General features: G+C 37.1%; 1 protein-coding gene across 1 annotated transcript in view; it reads right to left on the bottom strand.

The window, feature by feature from the left end:
* Positions 1–739: 739 nt before the first annotated feature.
* The window catches only part of myo16.S (myosin XVI S homeolog), a 139,642-nt gene continuing 112,914 nt past the window's right edge, over positions 740–27,467 (bottom strand). Inside the window, exons 32-35 of the mRNA XM_041584256.1 lie at positions 25,997–27,139; positions 21,698–21,844; positions 12,704–12,789; positions 740–2,508 (exon numbers count right to left, since the gene is read on the bottom strand). Coding sequence (XP_041440190.1) covers positions 2,371–2,508; positions 12,704–12,789; positions 21,698–21,844; positions 25,997–27,139 — 1,514 coding nt within the window. The 3' untranslated portion in view covers positions 740–2,370. The remainder of the gene's footprint in view (positions 2,509–12,703; positions 12,790–21,697; positions 21,845–25,996; positions 27,140–27,467) is intronic.

Below are 27,467 nucleotides of genomic sequence, written 5' to 3' on the forward strand. Positions count from 1 at the left end.
TATATTTCGTGAAATCAAAAGAAATACATTAAGAAATAAGCTCTTGCACAATGAAAAGGAGAAGTCTCTTTATTTAAGGAGTAGATGGCTTTAGTCTTAAATGGTCAACGTGTGTGGATGCATAGAACAACAATAATACAGCCCAGCACTTTCCAGGTATCCGTATAAACAAAAGAATGCAATAGCTTCTAGGAATCCTTGGTAATTCAGCTGGTACAGTAAACTGTTTATTTGATCACATTTACACGTTTCCTTGGCTCACAATAAAATGTTAGATAGGGTCTTTAAAAATATGAAAAGAGTTGTATGAATGCTTATTTAAGCCTCCCCAGATGCATCTTACTGAAACTGCAAACTGTTTATTCTTAATTGTGCTTATTAGTGGAATAAAAGACACATTTTTTTTTTTAAATTTATATACAGGTTATAAGCAAACAGAATTGTACAAAAGTAAGCTGCAGGCACCTCAACAGTAACCTTTAAAATACAATGCATTATTGGGTAACATGTTTTAACCAGAGACCTTTACGAAGTCTGACAAAAATACCTGGTACTGTAGGTGCATGTTAAAGGAACAGTAGTCGAATTTGCGTGCTAATTTCAGCGCAGACCAAATAAACTTCCAAATAGGATAGGGACTTCTTCCATTGACTTGTATACAACCTTGGCAGGTCTGACATGCAGGATTTTCGTGTTCTGACTTTTTCCATCCTCAAGGTTTTTTTTTTCCACTAAAAATTTGGATTTTATAGTAAAAAGAAAACTCAAATTTTTCGGTTTGTGACATTCGGACTTTAATAAATAACCCCCTTACAGAGAACATAAGGGTTTTTGTACAATGTGAAAAAGATAACTTCATATTAACAAAAAGTGGTCTGCACCCTAAAGTTTTTTAACATAATGTTTTAGGGACAAAAATTAGACACGGCTTATTTGCCTCAAAATCAACACAAAATAGAGAATCCTTAATGGCTTGCCATTATACCCAGCCTGATGCGCTGATACATCCATGCACAATTGGATTGTTGCCAGTCTTAAACATTAACTTCATTAAGTTTTGGGCTATAGCAGTATGCCAGAACAATGAAATCAGGATTATTGAAGAAAACAGAAGATACAATCTACTTTGTAGTTTAAGCTATTCAAATTTTATTCTCTCCTAAAAATTTTTGAATTAATGTTGCCATCAGTAGTCTGGGATTTTGTATTTAGCATGATTTAGTGTATCAGTTGTATTCCCATTACACAGTGCAAAGTAAATCTCTTATTGATGCCACATAAAAAATGTGCTGGTAAACGTAGTATGAACATTACCATGGTAACCCAACTATGTCACTCACTCAACCATGCATTTTAGCACCAAATATTGTCAAATATTTATATATAAGGTTGGCTCTCTTTTTAACTGTTTTACACAACTCCACAACAGAAATATACCTTATTTATATATAGAGTTTATAAGTAGTAATGCTACGAACAGTTTTTCTACTTTAAGTAATACATGGTGCCTGTTTCCTTTAAAATCACACAATTACATAGTGAACATTTGCCTTTATTGGCAATTCCATGATCAATTCCATTATTATTTTTGCAGAAGAGGAAGTAAGAAAACATTTTATTTCATTCTAGCATAGCTTCTCCTCTAAGTTACCTCCCGTGGTTGATAATATTTTGTGCTTTGCTTTTAATACATAGATAAGAGTCTTTTCTGAAGTCAAGGAAGTAAACCTATTTTATTTTACTTACAATGGGCTGATGGTCATTTTATAAAGTTGACCGATTTTTTTTTTATAAAACAATTTCATATCAGTTTTTTTTTTATAATTAAACCTATACTTTATATGTTGCTACTCTAGCTGGCATTATTTATTCATTTACAATAATGATCACGAAAAGAATCACAACTGATAGAATCAATGGGTAATATCAAAATAATGTCACTCTGGTATAATCTTGGCACCATTTGGAATGTACATAAGGAGTTTTTTTGCTCACTAACTGTGCAGTGTAACCATAAGGAGATGATTATAAAAAGAGCTAAATACACACTTGCAATACATTTTTTGACAGCAGAACCATTAACCCCTGTTCAAATAATAATTTCAGGGGAAGCAGTGGTCATACCAGAATAATGGAACATACAGTAAATGTTTGCAGAGTGTATTAAAAACAAAAATTACACATACATATTATCACACAGACAACCTAATTACTCATGCTTTCGGTTTTCTGACATAGTATGAAAACAAACAAACATTCCAAGATGTAGAGAAAGCCATAACAGAGTTTCTCTTGCTAGCTATTAATGGAACAGCTGGACACACTTTTCTGTGCTTAAATTTGTGGTTAAAGACAGAGACCAATAGTATTTTAAGATGAGTGGGAAGGAGCAGAATTTATCTGTTCAGTTTGCCACTCCCCATTCCCTTCACAAAGTTTTCTTCTCCAATCCATTAGTTCTTGTAATGCAGCACTTTCATTCTTCGATAAGCGTAACTGATGAATTACCTGAAAAAATAAAATGTTTTTTGCTTTTATTTGTTTTTTGTATAGATGTAAAGCAATTTTCCAATGCATATAAAGTGAGCTCAACAGCTATTCCTGGACAGATCTCATCGATTTGTATATCACTTATGTAGATGATGATTGCCTGAACAAGTAAATCTATAAACAAGATGATGCAGCCGTTGTCACTTCCTGTTGTGGAAGTGGAAAATTCATGAGGTCAGTGGCACTGGAAGACTCCATTGTCTGTGTGGGCAGAATAATTGAAATATAATGGGATTTTGAACCAACACAGTCAATACATGCAACATCGGGTTTGTCAGAAATTGGACAAACGTCTCAAACTAATTATTAAATACCATAAATGGTCACCCTAAACCACCAAAGAAATACCTCATGAATAAGGATAATTGGATAAAAACAGCAATGTTTACAGAAATAATGGCAAGTATCAAACTAGGATTTTAGTTCTGAGCCTGTTTTGCCATATTGGCATACATTGTACCCTATCAGAAAAACAAACAAAAGAAAATTAATTTTTTAGAGGCATGCACCAGCTGAAATGTGACGTTCTTCTTGAAATCACAGGCTGCTGGATCTGGACCACCCATGTCAGTTTAAGAGTGACTTGGGCTAAGGATTAGCTTGAATACTGTGTGAAGCTTAAGTTTAGACCATGTATTAAGAGGCCACAGTGGGTAACACTGGTAGTTTGAAATTTTTAGTAAGAACCTTTGGTGGCCAATGACTGGTGTTTAAATATTGAATCACGTGGCTTTAGATATTCCCCTTTATAATAGTGCAAGGATTTTCACAGAGGCATTCCATTGTGTATTGTACTCCATCCTGGTTGCATCTTTGCAACCCTGAAATGTGATTATACAAAAACTGATTATATATCGTGTTTAGCAGTTACCATTTCTGTCAGTTGCTTGATACAAATTCAGTTGTTTATATAATTTGCCTGGCAATGATAGGCCTGTAAGTTTGACATCTGTGGTGGGCAAATTATTTGAAGGCTTGTTAAGGGATCACATTCAAAATTTTGTCCTAGTGAATGACATTATGAGCAGCAATCAGCATGGCTTCATGAAGGATAGGTCATGTCAGACAAGTTTGATTGTTTTTTATGATGAGGTAAGTAAGATGCTGGATAGTGGGGGGGGGGCAGTGATCTATTTGGATTTTGCCAAAATGTATTATACCGTGCCCCACAAACGACTGCTTTCTAAACTAAGGTCTATTGGGCTTAATGAAGTCGTTTGCACATGGATAGGAAACTGGCTACAGGATCGGGTACAGAGGGTGGTTGTTAATGGAACATTCTCGACTTGGAGTAAGGTTCCTAGTGGGGTCCCTCAGGGCTCTGTATTGGGTCCACTTTTATTTAATGACTTACTCACACTTGACAAAGGGTATAGCCCGAAACATATTGTGTAACTCTGCTTCCCAATAAAGAATATTGCAGTCAAGTTTGCTGCCTTGGATTTGTTCCACAACAATTTGCATTTCTGATACATGGATTTGAGATATAGAACACAGGATTACCCGTGGAATTAAACCAACAAGGACTTTTGGTGAGCCGCATTTATTCCTTTAGTTGTATCAATGATTTAGGGGAGGGTATTGTAAGTAATGTGTCAGTGTTTGCAGATGACATGAAACTATCCAGCCCAATTAATTCCATCCAGGATGTGACATCCTTGCAACAGGATCTTGACAAACTGGCAATCTGGGCAGCTAAGTGGCAAATGAGATTCAATGTTGATAAATGTAAAGTCATGCACCTGGGATGTAAAAATATCCAAGCCACTTATAACCTTAATGGGACTGCACTAGCCAAATCCATTATGGAAAAGAACCTTGGAGTCCTTGTAGATGATAAACTTGGCTGTAGCAAGCAATGCCAGTCAGCAGCATCAAGGGCAAATAAGATATTGAGCTGTATTAAAAGGGGCATAGAGTCACGGGAGGAGGGGGTCATTCTTCTACTTTATAGAGCACTGGTACGGCCCCATCTAGAATATACTGTACAGTTTTGGTCTCCATCTCTCAAACAGGACATTATTGTATTAGAGAAAGGGCAACTAAGCTGGTAAAAGTTATGGAAAATCTTAGCTATGAAGAAAGACTGGCCAAATTGGGGATGTTCATGCTTAAGGGGTGTTATGATAATTATGTATAAATATATAAGGGGATCATATAATAATCTCTCAAATGCTTTATTTTATCCAGCTGACACAAGGTCACCCATTTCGATTAGAAAAAAGAAGAGTTTCCGCCTAAATATTCGGAAGGGGTTTTTTACAGTGAGAGCTGTGAAGATGTGGAATTCTCTCCCTGAATCAGTTGTACAGGCTGATACATTAGATAGCTTTAAGAAGGGGTTGGATAGCTTTTTAGCAAGTGAGAGAATACAGGGTTATGGGAGATAGCTCATAGTCCAAGTTGATCCAGGGACTAGTCCGATGCCATTTTGGAGTCAGGAAGGAATTTTTTCCCCCTCTGAGGCAAATTGGAGAGGCTTCAGGTGGGGTTTTTTGCCTTCCTCTGGATCAACTAGCAGAAAAAAAGTCAAAAGGTTGAACTTGATGGACATGTGTCCTTTTTCAACCTAACTTACTATGTTACTATGTAAAAGAACAACAATGCAGGTTGGTATTTGGGGTGGGAAATAAATGTGCAGAGAATTTCCAGAAATCTGAATTCATTAGCAAACTGTTTAATGAATTTGCATTTTCAAAGTATATACAGGTATGGGATCCATTATCCGAATGCCCCAAATTACAGAAAGGCTGTCTCCCATAGACGTCATTATAAAAAGATAATCTAAATTTTTAAAAATTATTTTCTTTTTCTCTGTATTAATAGAACAGTACCTTGTATTTTATCCAAACTAAGATATAATTAATCCTTATTGGAATCAAAACCAGATTATTGGGTTTATTTAATGTTTACATAATTTGCTAGCAGAGTTAAGGTATGAAGATCCAAATAACAGAAAGATTAGTTATCTTGAAAACCCCAGGTCCCGAGCATTCTGGATAACAAGTCCCATACCTGTACTGTATAAATGTATAGAATCATTAATGGGGATTACAAATTCCTACAGGCTATTTTCTGCACTTGAATGTAGAAAGCATGCTAAGTGGTAACTACTGCTATCATTTTTGACTAGGGAAGGCCACATGACATACCGTAAGATCACCCTGAATTACCCATTTCTGTCCTGATTATACTGCTAAAAAGAATATGTATGTAGCAAAGGTTGAAGCAAAAGGGGAGAACCTGAGAAAATATCTGTAAAAAGATAATTTCGCAAAAAAAAAAAATCACTACATTTATAGGTGACAGTTTTAAGCCTTATACACTGGTAGATGATTTGATTTGATTGCTACTTTTATAAATGGAATTATACAATTATAGGCTACTTTTACAAATTGATGTAGTTGATGTATCTAGATTAGAAAAAGCAAAATGTGATAACAATCAGGGAAAAAACAAACACGTTTCACAGTGCTATTCATTTTCTTTTGTCCTGGGTATTTCAGAAACCAACTGGAAAACCTTCTCCTGTGGTTTTTATAATCATTATTAATGATGAACGTATCTCCAGCTTTCGAGAGGGTGAGTATTTGGGAATCGTGATCATATACTAAAAGGGGAAATTAATCCTGCAATTAACTCTTGATATGATATATTATAATTATTCTTCTAGTTTGTCATTCAAACTATTGCTTGGTTGTTGGATTGGGGCCATATAGGGGCCATATATATACAACAGTTTAAATTCCAAATAAAAGTACTGAATAACATCCCCCCCCCTCAAAAGAACGAAAACCATCTAACATGTAAATTATTTACATTTTTGTAAATAGGATTTTTTTACGATTTATTCAATTAAATACTCAATTGTTGCCCATAGAGCAATGTTAAATGAAATCTGAAGATACATTTTACTCAGTGTTCTAAATCTGGCTCCTCTGTGTCATAACAGATTGACTGCAGATGGACATAATGAGGTAAACAAGACTTCTAGTCCAAGGAAAGGTTCCGCCAAGTGGTCACTGGTACAAACTGATTTAACATGTGAATTAAAGTTTAGTTAAAGGGAATGAGAAAGGTACTGTAGATTGATATGCTGTAGCTACAAGTAAAGGATAGAAATAACAGAAAGTCTGGTATAAAAGGTATGTTAAATTTAAGTATAGTATATGAGGATTTCAGCATAAAACATTTCCAAGAACTTTTTATTTATCTAGTGTATGTCATCTATAACATTTCTACTATTTGTGTTTTCTTGTGGAAACTCACTGATGTACATTATCATACCCAGGAGATGGTTAGGAACCTAGGCAAAATGTCAGACATGTGAAAAATACAAAACCACACATCTTTAATGTGTTCACAATAAAATGTGCAATGAAAGAAAAGGGGAAAACACAGTTGAACTTGACAGGCTTTACCATGTGATAACCAAGTCAGACACTCTGTAGTGATATGAATGCTTGGATTGCACTTGCATGCTTTGATTTCTGTTAAAGATGAATGTAGTGGGTAAATACCATGCCCAATCAGGACAAAGTTGCAGTATTGTGCAACTCTGGTGTGACTGGCCAAATGACATCTTTCTCAATCGCATGCTCTTTACCCCAATTGTCTTAAATAGATGTTAATGATTATGCCATTGCATTTTAGTCAAAGCAGTTCATCAGAAGTGAATACACTCCAACTGAATGCATTCTTAAAAATGGAACACTTTCTAGAATTTAGTTTTCAGTTTACCTTTGGTAAAATACTTTGAGAAACAAATATCAAGAAGTAATGATCGCACCAAGGCCACATTCATCATGCTGCTGACATTGAAATACTGTATAAAGGAACCATATGTTCATAGTCATGGTAAGATAAAATAATTTGAATGCATTCTGTTTTGTTAATTAAAAAGTTAATTAATGCACTAAAACTGGTGCCTTAAGATACAGTATACGAGTAATCTTTCAAGCCCCATTAGCATTGTAAATAGTATTCTCTTAAATAGCTCTGCCATAACACATATACTTGTGGATAGTAGCTCTTTTCACTATATAAGAACTCATCATCCTACTTTTGAATTGTCATGTCATTTGATTCATCAATGCTGATTACTGATTGCAGTGTTTATTTTTTAAACGTTTATAGAGGCACATTTAGGGGCACATTTACCTAGGGTCGAATATTGAGGGTTAATTAACCCTCGATATTTGACTGCCGAATTGAAATCCTTCGACTTCGAATATCGAAGTCGAAGGATTTCGCGCAATTCGTTCGATCGAAGAATCGAAAGATTTTAATCCATCGATCGAAGGATTATCCTTCAATCAGAAAAACCTTGTAAAGCCTATGGGGACCTTCCCCATAGGCTAACATTGGGCTCGGTAGGTTTTAGGTGGCGAACTAGGGGGTCGAAGTTTTTTTTAAAGAGACAGTACTTAGACTATCGAATGGTCGAATATTCGAATGATTTTTAGTTCGAACCGTTCGATTCGAAGTCGAAGGTCGTAGTCGAAGATCGAAGTAGCCAAAAAAACATTCGAAATTCAACAATTTTTCCTCTATTTTCCTCTATTCCTTCATTCGAGCTTAGTGAATGGGCCCCTTAGTATCAGTAACACTAGCGATGAGTTGAACTAGTTTTAACAAATTAGAAATTACAGTATTATTACATATAATAAAATGGTGATCCAGGGGCTGGCCTGTTGGAGATGTGTTACTGTTTTTCTAAAAAGGGTTTTTAATTCTAAGTTTGGCTTTGCACTCTACAGCCCATACACACCCAAATTAGACTGTAGAGAAGATCCAAGAAGATGAAGATGCAGTGGACTTTGCCAACAGTAGCCTGGTTTGGTACTCCTGTTTGCTAAAAACTGCACAGATCTGGGGTACTACTATGGATTCTTGTATATGGTGTGGTCCAGGTGCAATAGAGAGGTGCAATGAGCAATAGAGTGAAAAAGTCTGGCATTAATTCTACTGCACATGCACACCCAGGCCAGGACCACAAGTTTATAAAGATTGCAATTATCATCAAAAAGGAGTACCTATTTGGAATCTTAGGTAATCAATCATAATCACTGGGGACTATCTAATATTTTGGCACCTCCAGTCAATATACCTTTTCTTGTCCTTTAACTCCTGCTCTCCCATTTTACCAACTAAGCTTCTAGCACTAGTAAACACTTGTTCCATTTTGTATATGGTATTTATACTGTATGACCTCAAGCCCTTGGTGAAATTTAAAATATTCCCATGTACCTTCCCACCCCTTTTCCCCTACTATACCCAAATCTTCATATCTAGCTTCCATGGGACTTCTCCATATCCCCAACACATTTAGTTTAAAGTATTATCCAACATTATAGTCATCATATCCCCAGTATAGCTGAAGCATAATCATTGAGGTGCAGTCAGTCTATGGAAAAGGTTTTCTAAAAAACTCAAAGCCATATGTGCTACACTGATTTCCAAGCCATGTTTCAACCTTACCTCACTGCCTTCTTAGTATGTGGTACAGATAATATAAAGGTAAAAAAAGATATAAAACTTTGTCACTGGTACAAATCTATTATGTCCAATTAATCTTCCCCAGTCCCTCATAGTAAAGTTTCCACCTACTCTTACAAAGTGGCTGCCCCCTAGGATAGAGGTGCAGGTAGTGGCAATATGAGAATTCCAGGGGCTTGTTAAAAAACAAATGGTAGTATACATTTATTAATTTGCTGCATGGATAATTGATAATGAAAACTACTTGAACCAACAAATAAAATACAGGAACACAAGCATGTATTTAGATACAGTATCTATGTTCTCTGAATTCATTATCTATTGACAGAAGTTTACTGACACCACTACGGAGAACCTACTGCAGCAGAGAAAAATGAGAATGGCAAATTCCCAGTCATGTAAACTCAAAACAGAGGAGTCACTTGATAACAGTGATAAAATAGGAAGGAACATTTCAATCCTAAAACAATTTACAACCAAATAGGGCCATGTGACTTGAAGGAGCAGTGGCTTAGCAATGCACAGTAAGGTACCTCTTTCTTAAAAATTAAAATTGCACTGGACAGTTATGAAATCATTCTGTTCATGTTCTATATGGCTTCTCTGTCTGAGAAAAGATTTCTTCAAATGATATTACAGTAAGTGAACAAACCCCTTTTTTAAGCCATGCATTTCTATTCAGGATGCTAAGATTGCCCAGTAGAGATGGCGCGAACTGTTCGCCGGCGAACTTGTTCGCGCGAACATCGGGTGTTCGCGCTCGCCGGAAGTTCGCGAACGTCGCGCGACGTTCGCCATTTTGGGTTCGCCATTGTTGGCGCTTTTTTTTGCCCTCTCACCCCAGACCAGCAGGTACATGGCAGCCAATCAGGAAGCTCTCCCCTGGACCACTCCCCTTCCCTATAAAAACCGAAGCCCTGCAGCGTTTTTTCACTCTGCCTGTGTGTGCTGAAGAGATAGTGTAGGGAGAGAGCTGCTGCCTGTTAGTGATTTCAGGGACAGTTTAAAGTTTGCTGGCTAGTAATCGTTTTGATACTGCTCTGTTATTGGAGGGACAGAAGTCTGCAGGGGTTTGAGGGACATTTAAGCTTAGGTAGCTTTGCTGGCTAGTAATCTACCTTCTACTGCAGTGCTCTGTATGTAGCTGCAGTGGGCAGCTGTCCTGCTTCTGATCTCATCTGCTGACTGCTGCAATAACAGTAGTCCTTGTAAGGACTGCTTTTATTTATTTTTTTGTTGTTTTACTACTACTACTACTACTACTATAAGAGCCCAGTGCTATTAGTCTAGCAGTGTTGGGGAGTGGGACTGGTGTGCTAATCTGCTGCTCCTAGTAGTTCAGCAGCACCAACTTTAATTTTTTTTTTTAATATTCATTTTTTTTTTATTTTACTTTTTTTTATTTTACTACCGCTGTAGTAGTGTATAAGTTGACCTTTTAGGCATTATTTGCCCTGTAGGCATTTTTTGCCCAGTGTGTTATTCAACCAACTGCCATCTAGCTGTGTGACCTTGTTCACATTCTGTCTAAATATCCATAATATTACCGTCTCCAGAAAAAACACCGGAGTGACTTTTTTCAAGCAGCCATAATATATTTTACGTAATCCGTATCCATCGCTGTAGTAGTGTATAAGTTGACCTTTTAGGCATTATTTGCCCTGTAGGCATTTTTTGCCCAGTTTTTTTGGCCGCAGCCACTGAAGCACAGAGGCCAGAAAAAATATGCCATATAAATGCTGAAAATAGTCATTTTTTGCCATACGTTGACTCAACGTATATGGCAAAAAATTACTATTTTCAGCATTTATATGGCATATTTTTTCTGGCAACTGTGCTTCAGTGGCTGCGACCAAAAAAACTGGGCAAACAATGCCTACAAGGTCAACGTATGGCAAAAAATGACTATTTTCAGCATTTATATGGCATATTTTTTCTGGCAACTGTGCTTCAGTGGCTGCAACCAAAAAACTGGGCAAACAATGTCTACAAGGTCAACGTATGGCGAAAAATTACTATTTTCAGCATTTATATGGCATATTTTTTCTGGCAACTGTGCTTCAGTGGCTGCGTCCAAAAAAACTGGGCAAACAATGCCTACAAGGTCAACGTATGGCAGTTGTTTAAAGAGAACAGTAGATTACTAGCCAGCAAAGCTACCTAAGCTAAAATGTCCCTCAAATCCCTGCAGACTTCTGTCCCTCCAATACAGAGCAGTATCAAGCAGATTACTAGCCAGCAAACTTACTATCATCTGTCCCTGAAATCACTAACAGCTCTCCCCCTACACTATCTCTTCCAAGCACACACAGGCAGATTTTTCAGATACATTTTTGCCCTTGATCCCCCTCTGGCATGCCACTGTCCAGGTCGTTGCACCCTTTAAACAACTTTAAAATCATTTTTCTGGCCAGAAATGTCTTTTTTAGATGTTAAAGTTCGCCTTCCCATTGAAGTCTATGGGGTTCGCGAACCGCTCGCATTTTTGCGCAAGTTCGCGAATATGTTCGCGAACTTTTTTTCCGACGTTCGCTACATCCCTATTGCCCAGTCAACTTGTTGCTTTTGGACTTGATTATGTTGAAGTTCCCTATATACAGTATCATAGATATTATTTACCTTTGCTAGTTTCTACAGCATTCTGCTCTTGGCAGGCATACAGGAGCCTGTTCTTAAATGCAGTGCCCTTCTCTGAATGTTAAAAAGATCTAAGCTACAAACTCTGAGCACTGCCATATTAGATTTTAAGAGAGAAGCATATGATAGCACCTTATATTTTATAGATGCTGTAGGGTATGTGCTCAGCACCAGAACTAATGGGGCCAGAGGTACAAATAAACACTAGTTTAGTTTATTGTAGTCAGTACTCCAATAGCGAGTTGATTTTCACAGAATTCACATTTGAATAGGTGTCAGTGCCTATTTCTCTAGTCCACAATCCTGAATTTCACCTTTTAAAGATAAAAGTTGTTCCAGCAAGTTTTTAGGGGTGCAGGTATGAAATATGTTAGTTAGCTTCTAGATTTAGGTTTTTGTACAAATAGTAATTAAATAGATTAATAGAGCCACTTTAAGCTACCACCCTAAGATATTCTCCGCTTAAAATTTGAGTTTTCGGTTACATAAAAATGGCTGCATGCCTTTCCATGGCAATGCCAGTTTCCCTATGATCAACTTTCTGTTCACAATCCAGATCAAAGCAAACATTGTGTGAGCGAATCTTCCATGGTGATTGGGTGGGTTGGGTGCAGCTAATTAATGGCACGTATAAGTTAAAAGCACAGAGGGGGATGTGGCATCACAGCTAGTAAAGATGGCAACCAAAATTTTGGGAGATTAGACTGAGGTTCAGGTAGTAAAATCTAGCAAAGGATAACATAGTTTAGGAGTGAGGCATGACAATTAGGAATAAGCTGTAAATAGTCTATAAAATAACTTACATTATTATTAAAAATGAGGAGACTGCAATTTTTGGGGGAAGCTTTAGTCAAAAGTTATAGGTTTGAAAGTGCACCTAGTGCTCAAAAAGCACACACATAGAAAAGAGTTTAGTACAACTCATATAAAATATTGGTGATTGGGTGGGCATTTAAGATTCTTGTGCCAAAAGACAAGAGAAATCTTAAATGGGCCCCTTAGTGGTAGTATTATTTACCTGATTGCCATGCTCCTTGTTTTTTGTTGAAGAACTTGTAGTTATAGTGTTTTGAAATTTGCAGTTCAAGTCTTCATCAGATATACCTAGTGCATACAGAAAATAAGATAAATCATTAAAACTACAAAGCTAGAATCTGTATGAGAAAGCATTCATGTTATTCTTATGATGGTGTTTCTATAATATTACAAAGTAAGTCTTTGGGGCCGATTCACTAAATTCGTGTGAAGGATTCGAAGTAAAAAAACTTCGAATTTCGAAGAGTTTTTTGGGCTACTTCGACCATCGAATGGGCTACTTCGACCTTCGACTACGACTACGACTTCGAATCGAAGGATTCGAACTAAAAATCGTTCGACTATTCGACCATTCGATAGTCGAAGTACTGTCTCTTTAAAAAAAACTTCGACCCCCTAGTTCGGCAGATAAAAGCTACCTAAGTCAATGTTAGCCTATGGGGAAGGTCCCCATAGGTTTGCCTAAGTTTTTTTGATCGAAGGATATTCCTTCGATCGTTGGATTCAAATCCTTCGAATTGTTCGATTCGAAGGATTTAATCGTTCGATCGAAGGAATAATCCTTCGATCGTACGATCGTAGCATTTGCGCTAAATCCTTCGACTTCGATATTTGAAGTCGAAGGATTTCAATTCCTAGTCGAATATCGAGGGTTAATTAACCCTCGATATTCGACCCTTGATGAATCGGCCCCTTAATTTACCTAAAACATCTGACAATCTACTGCTGTTACATTTCATGAAGATGTTTGTCCTAAGCAAACTTTGTGGGGGGCTAAAACATATTGCTGTAGATTCAACTTTTGAATATGAATCTTCCTTTTTTAACTGTACGATAAGTATTATTAACTTTTCCATTTCTGACCTTAGAATGTTGCTGATGGGAACATTGTGGAATTTGAGGAAAATTGCACAAGTAGAACAACATTTATATTATAGAAGACTTGCTGTGAGTTATATTACAAAGTGTACCTATTAAGCATTAATGCTTTAGAGCACTGCTTCTATGAAAACATTTACTACTGCAGAATTTCATATTTAAGTATGTATTTAATTCTTTTTTTTTGCACTTCCTGATCTAGCAGTAATTGGTAGCAAATGGAGGACCCCCACCCCCTTTTATGCACTGTTTCTTCAATATTATCCAACTTAATATTTAATTATCTTCTACAGATGAATACTATAGTATTATATGTATGTATGTATGTATGAGGGCAAAGCACTGTACAGCAAAACAATAAATTAGTAGTAACAAAAAAGGGGTCATTGGAATAAAAAGTAACAATAAGTGAATTATTAGAAATACAATTCACATAAATGGAGTGGAAGGGTCTGTACCCTTTTGGATAATAGTATTATACTAAAGTACTTATAAGGACCATAAAAATACATTGGCTATTGCCAATTGGCTAATTTTAGTAGGGAATTCCTGAATATATGTCAGACAGCAGGGTTGTATTATTATTAAAACATTAAATAAACCCAGCAGGATTCTCTGCCACTAATTTGGATTCATGCAGCTTAGTTACCATCATGTACAATGTGCTGTTTTATTATTACGAGAAAAAGGAAATTCTTTTTACAAATTACAATTATATCCTTAAAATGGACTAAGTGGTAGTGACCTTCCTGTAATTTGGAACTTTCTGGATAATCTGTTTCTGGATAAAGGGTCCCATACCTATCATGTTTTAAATATTTTTTCAATTGGCGATTTATAAAAATCAATTCTATATAAAAATAAAAACTGGGTAAATGGATAGGCTGTGCGGAATAAAAAAAATGTTTCTAATATAGTTAGTTAGCCAAAAATGTAATCTATAAAGGCTGGACTGAACAGATGTCTAACATAATAGCCAAAAAAATTATTTTACGGTTTTCTAACCTCTTTATTAGAGGGGCCACATGGTACATAAATGTTCAGTTAGTTTGCATTTTTTATCCTCAGCTCAGATTCAAAAGAGAACTAATTAAAAAGTTATATCCTATATGATCCTGCTTTTATAACTGAAGCACATACTGACTGGTAACAGATTAAAAAACAGTAACACCAAAAAGTGTTTTTACTATAATGAAAATATGATGCATAGTGATGGGCGAATTCCCGCTATTCGCCACCGGCGAATAAATTCGCGAAACTGCTGCGAAAATTCATTTTTTTTCTGACGCTGGCGCAATTTCGCCAAAAACAGATGCCGGCGAAGGAAAACGCCCCAAATTCGCCCATCACTAATGATGCACTGTTGTGCTGCACTGGTAAAACGTCAGAAATACTACTATGGTTTATATAAACAAGCTACTAAGAAGCCATGGGTGGCAGCCATTCAAAGCTGAAAAAGGAGAAAAGGATTCACAGCAGATAACAGATAAACTCTGTAGTGTACAATGGGATTCTTCAGCGCTTATCTGTTATTTACTTTGTATCATGTGCTTGCATGGCTGCCCCCATGGCTACACGGCAGCTTGTTTATATAAACCATAATTGTGTTTCTGAACCAAGCATACCAGTTTTACCAGTGCAGGGTAAGGGCAGAGACACATATAGCAATTCGGTGAGATTAGTGGCCCTGTGACAAATCTCATCTTCTTCGGGGAAACTAATCTCCCCAAACTGCCTCCCCTGCCTTCCTGCTGGCTAGAATGAAAATCGCTGGCGGGACTGCACTCGGAGCACTTAATTTTCCAAAGTCATCCGAAGTTTCCTCGTGAGACAACTTCGGGTAACTTCGGAAAACGAATCGATCCGAGTGCCATCCCACCGGCGATTTTCATTCTAGCCGATGGGAAGGCAAGGGAGGCAGTTCAGGGAGATTAGTCACCCGCGAAGAAGAAGAGATTTGTTGCCGGGTGACTAATCTCCCCAAATTGCCACTTGTGTCTCTGCCGTAAGAGTGCATTACATTGTCATTTCTTAAAAAACACTTATTTTTTGGTGTTACTGTTCCTTTAAAGGGTTGCAAAGGAGGGAGTAGTATTATGTTAGACATCTGTTCACTCCAGCCTTTATAAATTACATTTCTTTCTAACTATCTATATTGAAAACTTTTTATATATTTTGCATACTTTTTTGCATATTAACCCAGTTTAATTTTTTACACTGAACTGTTCCTTTAAATGTAAAAAACTAAATTTTCATGGAGCCTGGTCTCTCTAGTACGTGTAGCAATATATTATGTAATTTTTTACATCAGAATATCGGTAGATATTGAAAATTAAATGTAAGAAGTCCTATTCATTTTGTTAAGCGAAATCTGCATTGTTCATATACTCTGTTTTTGCAGATAACGTAATTATATTTATACACAAAGTTTCAGCAACCTCTTGTTCAAATATCCCTTCAGACTGAAAGCTCTTGCAGTCAGGACCCTCTACGTTATTTATTTAAGTATTTTAAGGGGGACCTATAGCAAAAACGAAAATGTAATATAAGCTTTATCATACTGAAATAAGAAACTTTGTAAATATAATCAATTATATATCAATATCTAAAATAATCACATTTATCTTCACTATCCCTCTCTCAGAATCTCTTTCTCTTCATTCTGTCTTCAGGCAGCATTTGGATGTTAATTATGTCAGTTTGCAGAAGCTAATATAACATTTTTGGGATCGTTCTTCTTTGCCAAACCTGTTTTTATATTATGTAATTGTAAACCACTATATAACTCGCATGGTGTCACATCTTGATGTCTCTGCCTAACTGTCCTAGCATAATAACATCTGCAATACTTTGCCTCTGTGGATCTGTGAGTATTAACTCTGTGTATCATTTGTCTCTGACAAATAAACGTATCCTATTGTTTGCTGTAAGAACCTCCTGGCGTTCCTTTATTTTATTTTTAAGCACAGTAGCCTATGTGAGCTGTAGTTCAACTAAACTTTTCCTTCCAACCTTCTAACTAGTGAAGGCCGTGCCCTGTGTGTTAGAGTACCTTGTAACCCTTGCTCTACTTTTAATAGCTGGACATTAACCTTGTTGGACTTACCTAGCCCAAGATATTGTTACATAAGTGAAACAAGCGGCATGGCCTTTTGTAATGTAAATGCAGTGTAAAATATGCTGTAACTGTTTAATCTACAAGACCCTATGATAACGTTAACACATTTTTTTAATAATATTTACAGTATATTATCATGCCATAAAAGAGCTCAAAAACATTTCTAAAAAATATATATTTCCTCCAGACTGTATATGCAACCTAGGAAACTCCTATTTATGTTTATTGTGTTCAGGAATTATTAACAAATGCGCGGGGGGGGGGGTCTAAGCTTTCCATTGGAAACTATGTTATACAGTATAATTTTGTTTCCATGGATAAAGAAGGTGAAAACACAGAGCAGGGAATTCTCTGGATAACCTTGTAAACTAGAAGGGCCTTGATGTATACTGTAAGCATGGCCAGAACTGAACTAAAACTCTGTTATTATCATTGACTTGAATTGGTCAGCAGTTACAATGTTCTCTTGAGCTCTCTTTAGCTCTCTGTTTGCAGAAATGTTTAACAAGATTTGTTTGAAACCAATGTAACAAATATTTAAGGAGGTCTAGTCATACAGAGGCTTTGGGCAATGGATAGTCTTGGTCTGAACGCTGCCTCAACTAAAGCCTGGAGCCTTATTTAATCAATACATTGCAAATGGATATGAGAGACAAAAAATGTGATAGTGTTTATTTATGCAGGAGCAGATTTAGGCTGTAGTCATATGTAAAGCATGCTGTGGTGTCTGCACCTACAGGCATTCCATCGACCTATGCAGATACACGTAATGGATTTACATGTGGAAATGCATGAGTATACATTTTCATGCCGAAATCTGCAAAGTGTAATGTACACAGGCCTGCTGCACAGTATACAAACCCTTGCCTTCCCTCTTTTGTTGTGACTGTTTTGTAAGTGGACACCCAGGAGGATTTTGTATGCCCTGGCAATATATCCACCTTGTAAGGCAAGGACCAAACATGGAGTAACATCAATTTTTCTATTTGCTCTATTTATCACAAGTAATACAAAAACATCACATTTTTCCATGATTAATATGATAATATGCAAAAAAAAGTATGTTTAGTACAGTCACTCTTCATTAACTCCTGTTGAACAAGGGTGATACTGCCCATTTAAGGGATACATACATGGGCTATACAAAATTACATATTTTGTGCATGAATTTGAAGGATAGTAATATTATTTATCTTAGCTCATATGGGAATATTTTGCTTATATTGTTCCTTAATGGCAGGGGTCCTCAACATTCAAAATTAAAAGAAGTTGGAGACTAGAGCAATATAAGCATACAAAAAGATCCTGGGGGAGTTCATAACTGAGCTTTGATTGGCTATTTAGCTTCTATGTTGATTGGCAGCCAACATGAGGCTCTTCTTGGCAGTACACATGATTTTATGCAACTAAAAGTTTAAATGTCTACACTTTCTCTGGTTGCTGGGCCCATGTATCTACTTTTGCTTATTAGCACAATGTGTATAGTTTATCATTAGCCCAGAGGCTTATAACAAGTTCCTGCCACACTTCAGTATAGTGCTGGGCAGAGGATGGGGCTTCCTGTTTCCCCTACCAATCCAGGAGGGAGTGGATGCACTGGGAGCCTGGAGCTAAGGCCCCAAGGGTGAGGAGACCTTTGGTGAAATCAGGGATACAGGGACACTGTGAATGAGGTGAAGTCAGGACAGGGTTTTTCTCTGTAACAGCACTTTTTAGGAAAGTGAGGCAGATAGAACTAGTGAGCAAGAGCAGCTTGGCTCCAACTAGGAGGAATAGCAAAGGGGTAGCTCTTCCCTCAGGCAAGACTGGCCTGTAGTGTAGGGATTGAGGTTTAATGCTTTCCTCGATCCAACTTTTGTGGATCCAGGACACTGTAAAGAGATCCTGAGGGTGCAACTATCCAATGTGGTACTCTATCTCCACAGGGATGTCACAAAGTGCTGGCTCTGAATTGCTGTTATGTTACCTGACATTTACGCCTTCTGGTGTCCAATTCTTTTATTTAGCCATGCAGCACAAGTGAGGTGTAGTTGTAGTTACACCATTCCTTCATTATTTTATGTAGCCCATCCTGTGGTGAGAGGGTTAAATGTAACTTAGCTGGACAAGGTCTAGCCTAGTCTAGAAAGGGTTACACCAATAATTCAAAATGAAGCACCTACTTTGAGGCCGCTGGGAGCAACATCCATTGGGTTGGTGAGCAACATGTTGCTCATGAGCTACTGGTTGGGGATCATTGCATTAAGGAATGCTAGGTAAAATGCATTTACAAATCTAACAATAATGGCAAATGGAAATAAAAATGGGAATACTGGCATCATTTTTACCTCAACCTTTAATTACTTTTTAATATATTACTTGGGGATCTTTATAAATTAAATTGTTTTATTTAGGACAGAGAGGGAATTGTCTTGCCTGTAAGTGATGGAATACTTCTCTTTTTTTAATGTATGTGAGTTAAGGTAGAGCTAAATGTTCATCAAAACAGTTGTCCTGTGTGTCTCCCACCCCCACCATATGCAGGGCAAGAGGACAATACTGTGCATACTAATGGAGTAAGATATCAAACTCCTGCCTTCCGATGAATCAATGACTAGTTGCCTTTTGCCTGCAAATCTTTGTGAGATATTTATAAAAGGGGAGTTAGAGCAAATCTAATATAAAATGATCCTTCTGAATAACTATAACATTATTCCATATCATATTGAATAATATACTCTGAAAAGTGGACCAATCACTGTACACCAAAGTCACCGTACATGTTATAAAGCTGACGCAACTGCAGCACCATGCAGGGTCTTTACATCTGAATCCTCAATAATGATCCCATTGTCCTTCAATATTTTGCAACACAAAAAGAACATGTGATCTTTGATCACCTAGAAATTTCAAAATTCCCCACCATGCTTTGTAGGTCAGAGTCTGTAGGCATTGTTAAGTGAGAACTATGAAAAATCCAATTAACTTTAGTACCTTGAACATGTCAGTTTACTCCATGGAAAGTGACACTTTTCAAACATTCTTCTCAGTGTGTAATCTCTGTCAGGCTCCACGGTATTTTAGCTCTATAAAAATACCATTTACCCTGATTACAATACAAGGGCTACTATCAATGAAAAGCCTTGATCTTGGCCCATGGCATCAGTGATTCATCTTTTTCTATTAACAGCGTACAGATAAGATTCCTTATCATATAAGTAAAGTTTCCATGTGCTCAGAAGTTCATTGAAGTACGTCAACACAGATAAATAACTTTTATTGAGAGCCAGAGCAGTTTGGAAAGATAAATTAAGTTGATGATTACATTCTGAAAAGTTTCCTTTGCATGCAGTTGTGTAAACAATGGGATATCACAACTGTGCACATAGTGTAACATTTATTTAAACTTAAGTGAAAGCAAGATCCTATATGGTTTTATTACTTTAAATGGCAGAACAATGATCTTTCAGGTGCTATGTTCTGCTTTTCCTACATTTGCCATTTCACTTTTGAATTTTATTTTCTTCAGCATCTAAGGAAAGTTTGCATGTTAAGTGTTCATGCTTAATATGATAATATGATGTTTTAGGAAATCTCAAAGTGACAAAAAAAAAACATATTTAAAGTACTAAAGCTGGCCATACATGTACCTATTGTATTGTATAGAATAAACTTTTGTACAGTTATTGGAAAGTGTATGTTGGCCTGGCAATCCCGAATGCTATCCATATACAGTACAATGGACATTGTCTGATTGTGGATTGGGCAGGATGATTGATGCATAAGATGTTGAAGAAAAGAAGATTCACAGTTCCTGCTGTGTTCTTGAATGATTAGAACAGTAGAAAGGCAACCATATTACATGTGACCCCTCGTACACATGGTGTGTGGGAAACGTCAGAAAGCATCCATGATTGACCCATGCACCTCTCCGTAATTCCTCTCCCCACCCAGTCATGTTATCACTTGCTGCCTGGGGAGGTGGTTTTATTATATTAGTGTAGTCAGTACTGATGTGTTCTCCTCTGCATCATGTAATGGAATGCACATAGGGTTTTCATCTCTATAGTTTAAGTAAATCAAGGATTGCCTATAGGGGCAACATGCAAAAGAGTCCTTTACTAAAGACCTGCTCAAAGCAAGCTGTTGAATCATGAAGTGCTGTTGGGTGGAGGCATGGCCTGGGCAGAACAGGCTTGGTCAAGATTCACCAAGATCATTAATTTTTCCTGTAAAATAGTCATTTATAGTTGATTAAAGAAACAGTAACACTGAAAATGAGAGTCCTTGAAATATAATATACCGTTGCCCTGTTTTGGTGCAACTGGTGTGTTTGCTTTAGAAACACTAATATAGTTTATATAAATAAGCTCTTGTATATCCATGGGGGGCAGCCATTCAAAGCACAGGTTACATAGCAGATAACAGATGCACTCTACAATCCTATTGTATTCTACGACAGAGCTTATCTATTATCTGCTAAGTAGCCTGTGCCTTCTCTCCTCTTTCAGCTTGAATGATTGCCCCCATGAACTCATAGCAGCTTGTTTATATAAACTCAAGTAGACTTTTTAATACAAACACCCCAGTTTTACTGATGCAAGGTTAACAGTACATTATCAATTAATTACTTATTGATTGGTGTTACTGTTCCTTGTATTCTAAATAGTGATCCCTAACCAATTTGTTTTTGATCAAAGGAGGACTAAAACCTGAACTACAACATGAATATTGTATTGTGGATACAATAGGAATGCAATATTTTTATATTGAACTTACTGTACCAGCCCTAAGGTATAAAATGTACAAAACAATAATGATAATTAATACAGACCACAGTGGAAAACCTGGAATCACTGCCAATTTAAAGGTGGCAGTAGTTCCAGTATTCTTCAGCATCAATATGCAAGCAATTTGGAACAAGGGAAGAGGCAGGCACACCAATGCAGCAAATGACTCAAGATGTAACATGAAATATAACTGCTAAAGCAAAATATTTACCATTAGTAACAGGATTTCCATTCTCAAAAGCTGCACAACTAGACCTTGAATTTGGTCCTCGATTATCTTGATTGTTGGCATTATTATCTTGGGTGTCAGGTATTGCAGCATCCTCACTACCACATACATTCATATTCATTTCAACACCTACAAACATAAAACAGTTAACACAATAACTACACAGCTAGTAATTATATTTCATGTAAACGTTATACACATATTTTCTACTTGTATATTCATTCACCCTTTGCATGGCCTTGCGTACTTTTTGAAGTCTCATCAAAACATTGTGGGGACACTAAAATGGGGCAATTAATTTGACTGAAAATGTTGTACTGCATAGTGCTCATAAGATTTTGATGTTTACGATCTTGTAAAACATTTACAGGTGCTGTAGATGACAAATGGAATACTTACTTCCTTAAAGGGGAACTGTCGCAAAAATCAAAATCTAATATAAGCTTCATTATACTCAAAGGCAAAGGTGGGGGAAAGGCAGCAGGGAAGCAATCAGTGGAGATGGTGATAAAGGCAGCGGGGACCTAATGGGGAGGAAAACAGGGAGCTGAGAGAGGCGGTGGTCGGTGATGGAGAAAGTAAGCCGTGAGGCAATCAGGGAAGGCTTTCCGAGTGCAATCGGGGCCAGCAGAAGGGAGGTGATGGGGGACTGCAGAGGGGAGGCATTGGGACGTGCACTGGGGATTCATTTAGGGAAGGCAACTAGAGGCTATGGGGGAGACAGAGGTGCTGACAGCAGGGAGGTGATTGGGGAAGGCAAAGGATTAACAACAGGGAAGCCGGCAGGGAGGCATTTGGTACAGGAGACAAGGAAGGAAATCAAGGTGCCAAATGACATAAGTAAGCGTGCCTCCATGGCTGCCTGCGCAGTCCTGCGTAAGTTTATGAGGCCGGTGGCCGCTGAGGGGGAAAGAGAGAAGCCGTGCACCGGAAGTATGTGAAGGTGGGGGGTTGAATGCTGTTGTTTTTTAACTTTTTAATCTATATTTGACCTGAAAAGTACAAAAATAAAAAAAGGATACTTCTATTTCATGTTAACTAGCATGCTTTAGTTCATTGTGAAATTTTATGGTATATGTCCTTATAGTTCCAACTTATCAGGAAGGTGCTAAAATGTAATACATTGGTTATTTGCCAACAGTGTTATATCAGACAATGGGGATGTGGTGGAGGAAGGCAACGGGGACGTGGTGGGTTAAGGCAACAGGGAAGTGATGGGGGAAGACATTGGAGACGTGGTGGGGGAAAGGCAGCTGGGACACAATCAGGAATGATGGCGGGAGTAACCAGTGGAGATGGTGACAAATAAAAATGCAAAATTTTATTTTAAGAAAGACCTGTTAACATCCCCTGAAACCAAGATTAGCTGTTTTCATGATTCAGAAAATCCAATCTTTGGAAAGTGCCCAAGGATTATCACTGATAAAGTAGGAGATTTGTGTTCATTAGTTGATGATCAGAACCATGAAGATAATTAATAATCTTGATTTCTTTTGCTACTCCTACTAATTATTTTCTATTAATACTACATAGGCACCTTGAATTATTTCAGCATTTTCGATAGTTTGTAATTATCTGAACAAGAAATATCTCTGCTCTAGGTAACAGAAGATTACACTATACCCTGTAAATATGCAGTCCTTACAGCTTCAGCTGATCTCTTACACACCTTTTATAGAGCACATGGGTCTAAAAAACAATGTTACAAGTTTCTTACAGCTGCATTATATGCAAAGTGCTGCATATAATGGGCTGGCAGCAAGCTGGATAGGGATGTAGCGAACTGTTCGCCGGCGAACTAGTTCGCGCGAACTTCGACTGTTCGCGTCCGCCGCAAGTTCGCGAACGTCGCGCGACGTTCGCCAATAGGCGTTCGCGTCAAAATCGTTCGACCATTCGACCATTCGATCGCTAAAATCGAACGATTTAAAATCCAACGATCGTTCGAATTGAACAATTTTCGGATGTTCGAAGTTCGCGAACAGTTCGCGAACTGTTCGCATTTTTTGCCGGTGTTCGCGAACGTCGTTCGCGAACACATACTCGGCGGTTCGCTACATCCCTAAAGCTGGATTGCCAGAAATAGGCAAGAAGTCAAAGACCAGTTAAAACAAGCAAGTATAGATTATTTAAAGCACACCCAGAAACTTGCAAAAGCAGTTTTAGTTTAAATTTCACTCTGCATAAATCATGGCATGATGTGATGACCTAAGGATCAAACAAGGGAAAGTTGTGCTCACCACTAATTATTAAAAACATTAAGCGGGGGGGTGCAATAAGGCTGTTACCACAAAATTCCTATAGACAAATTCCTGCACCCAACCCATTATCAATATATTTATATATTTAGGACACTGAGACATTTTTTGCCTTAAGCTACTAAAAATACCTTACCCTTTAAACAATGCAGGGATTGTTTGTCCATATATTGCAATATATTTAAGATGGCCAACTACGAGGCCAGGGGATGACCTAAGGATCAGCCACAATGATAGATGCCCTAATAATTGGCAAGACCTTACAGGACCTCCAGTATCAGTTGTTTTTAGAAAACTTTCTGCAGAGTTCTTTTAGCAAGTGAGGGGCATATCAACTGGGAATGAATTAGGTATTTTTTTCACTTCATATTTTTGTCGACCATTCAAAATGACAGGAGGAGGTATATTTGAAGAATACTTGTGGATAACCAGAACTGCCCAGTGGGCTATACAATGTCTTAGCTGTCTTCCAAGACTTTGCTGGTGATATATTCAGGAGGGAGGAGGATAGCATCATCTCATTAAATGATCTCCTGATATTCCCTAAAGACTAAACCAACCACCAACTTCAGGTACATGAAGTAATTTCTATTCTGTATGCCAAGCAGAACAAGTGTGTCCTACCAGGACAAAGACTATTCAAAGATTTACATAATTTACTAAGGTAATCTCCTCACACCTTGCTCCTACCATGGCTCTTATTTACAAAGGGGGGAAAGCTAATGCATGATCAACCAAAGTCTTGGAAACCTTTAAATCATTAAAGGAGATTTTTACCTTTGGCCCATACTCAATCCTTGTCTGCCTTACTTCATTGAGGTTGATGCATTGGATATTGGTTCAGGGTCTATCCTATACTAGAGACAGAGCCTCTTACACTTTTCTAAAAGTTTCTCTCAAGCAGAACACAATGATGATAACGGAAATTATTTGTCAGCAAGCTTGCCCTTGAAGAGTGGTGATATCTGCTAAAAGGGTCAATGGAACCCATCACCATATACAAAGATCATAAAAGTCTCGAATATATCAAAGACCTTACAAAATCTAACACCATCAACAATATTTCTGGCAAACTCACAGAACCCCATGAACAGGCAATATAAAATAACTGTAGATTTTTATTTAGATAGCTCAGTAGCACACATAGTAGCCTTACACATTTTGTGACAAAGCACTTAATCATGTAGACTTTGGAAATATTGAATCATATGTTATGATGCCTATTTATGTTTATCACCTACTGTAATGTCTGCACCACCTCCACAGCTACTCACTCCACATGGTCTTTTTCTTGTTTGCTAATTCCCTCTGAACCCTGAACCCACCTAGTCAGAGTTTTAAGATGTCAGTAAATATGTTATTAGTGTATTTAATCTTGCCCAAAATTACCCTGCTTCATTTCATAAACTTCCATTTGTGTCACCATTCCATGAAGGGGTTTCTCCAGGCCAGATAGTGCTTCCCCAGTAAAGTCCATGTTGAATTTTACTGTGATGGCCACATGGCCTTTAAAGTGGCAGTCTGGACTTAGGTGTAAGTTTAACTCTCAAAAACAGGCCATAGCCTATGGTTAAAGTGGTATTAAACCAAACTAAAATGTGCTGTAAATGTGCACAGCATCTCTACCATGTCAGTTGAAGGTATCAGCTGCACTATTTATTTTTTTGAAGAATGTACAAAAATAAGATTGCATTTCAAGATCCTTTACATATTTAATGCTTACCAATGTAGCACTTTATAAATACATTTAAAAAACTGTATATTTACACATACACATATGTGCTGTGTTAAAATACTATATTAATTGTGGTTCTAGATTTACTTTATATTTTTAGCTCTAACATGAACTAATTTAAAAATAATAAAATATTAATTACACTTTTTTGACAATTCTCATCATTACAACAGATGGACTACTTCATCATTACAACAGATGAGCATAATTTATATACATGAACATTTGTATTACAATATTATGGTAAAATGAATTTAATGAGAAAGAGCTTAAAACCTTTATGTATACCTTCTTGCTCTCGTATTTTTCTACCAGCAGCAGATTTTTTCAGGAGACTTCTTCCTGAGCTGAATAAAGTAGTTAATTCATCAAGCGGACTTGTTATATGGCTACTATCATTAAAACTTGTTGCTAATGAAGGAGACCCTAAATGGGATTTGTTCAGCATTGTCCTTGCATTTTTTATTGGAGAAGAGAAAGGCAGTTTAGTCACTGAACCACACATTTCTTCTGTTATAACTGGGTTTGGTTTTGAAGGAATCTTTGCAGGATCTGTATGGGTTGTTTTTATGTTCTTCCCTACAAGCATTGCATAAGAACTCTCCATAGGAAAACTAAAATGTGTTGGGAACTGGAATGAAGAAGGGGTCTGAGGAAGAGGTGGAGTGCAAGGTGGAGAAACTTTGCTTGAAACACTAAATACAGATAATGCAGGTGATGATGGTCTTTCCTTGTCTTTTTGGAGCTTTGAACACTGAGATGAGATTGGACTTGACACATCTGATTGTATAGAGTAGTTTATATTTGTTTCAAGCACAGGGAGTTTTATCATTTCAAGTGGTGTTAATGGAGATTCATCAGAGGCAGGTGAGGAAGTAACTGTAGCTGGTGGAAAAACCAGAAGAGGAGGGCGATGAGGAAGGAGATTTGGAAACGGAGCAGGGATATTGCAGCTTTCTTTAGAGTATTGTTCATTTTTTATATTAGAATCTAGTTTTTCAAATGTTGCTAGGTTCATGTTCTGCAATAATGAACTACCTGTTGCTAAATTATTAATATTAATATGATCAGGAAGATTGTATTTCATTTCTTCATACACAACTTCCACTTGTTCTGGGCTGCTTTTTTCTTTGAAGCGACACTTCCCAGCATTGCTAGCCATTTCAATGTACACTGGCTCAATTTCATCCTCTTCTTCTGACATACACAAAGTCAAAATCCCATGGTGAGGACCATCTGCAGAGGCTGCCCTTTGTATTGTACCAATATCACGATGCACCTTCCTAAAGGTATTAATTTCTCCTGAGTTATGAGCTGATATCTCCTCAAAGGAGCCACTAAGCTTCGTGTTAGGACTTCTTTTTGGCTTAGGTGGTGGAATTTTTTTCATTGTGCTGTAATCATCACTGTGAGGTCTAGGTCGAGAAAGAGCTTAAAAGGAAAGAAAAAAAAAACCTATACATCATAATCTTCAGTACAAATACAGTACATATTTAATTTTAAAAGTCACTTTGGAAAACACAGATAAATTAAAAAGATAAAAATGTTACAAATCATATATATATATATATATATATATATATATATATATATATATATATATATATATATATATATATATATATATATATATATATATATATATATATATATAACCAGCAAAGAGCCAGCACTCTCAAATAAAGTGTTTTGTTTGCCTGGGCGCAATATAATACATCCATCCAAAGAAGATCAGCACTCTCAGGGCTTAAAAATTTGA

The sequence above is a fragment of the Xenopus laevis genome, chromosome 2S (assembly GCF_017654675.1).
Source record: "Xenopus laevis strain J_2021 chromosome 2S, Xenopus_laevis_v10.1, whole genome shotgun sequence".
NCBI lineage: Eukaryota > Metazoa > Chordata > Amphibia > Anura > Pipidae > Xenopus > Xenopus laevis.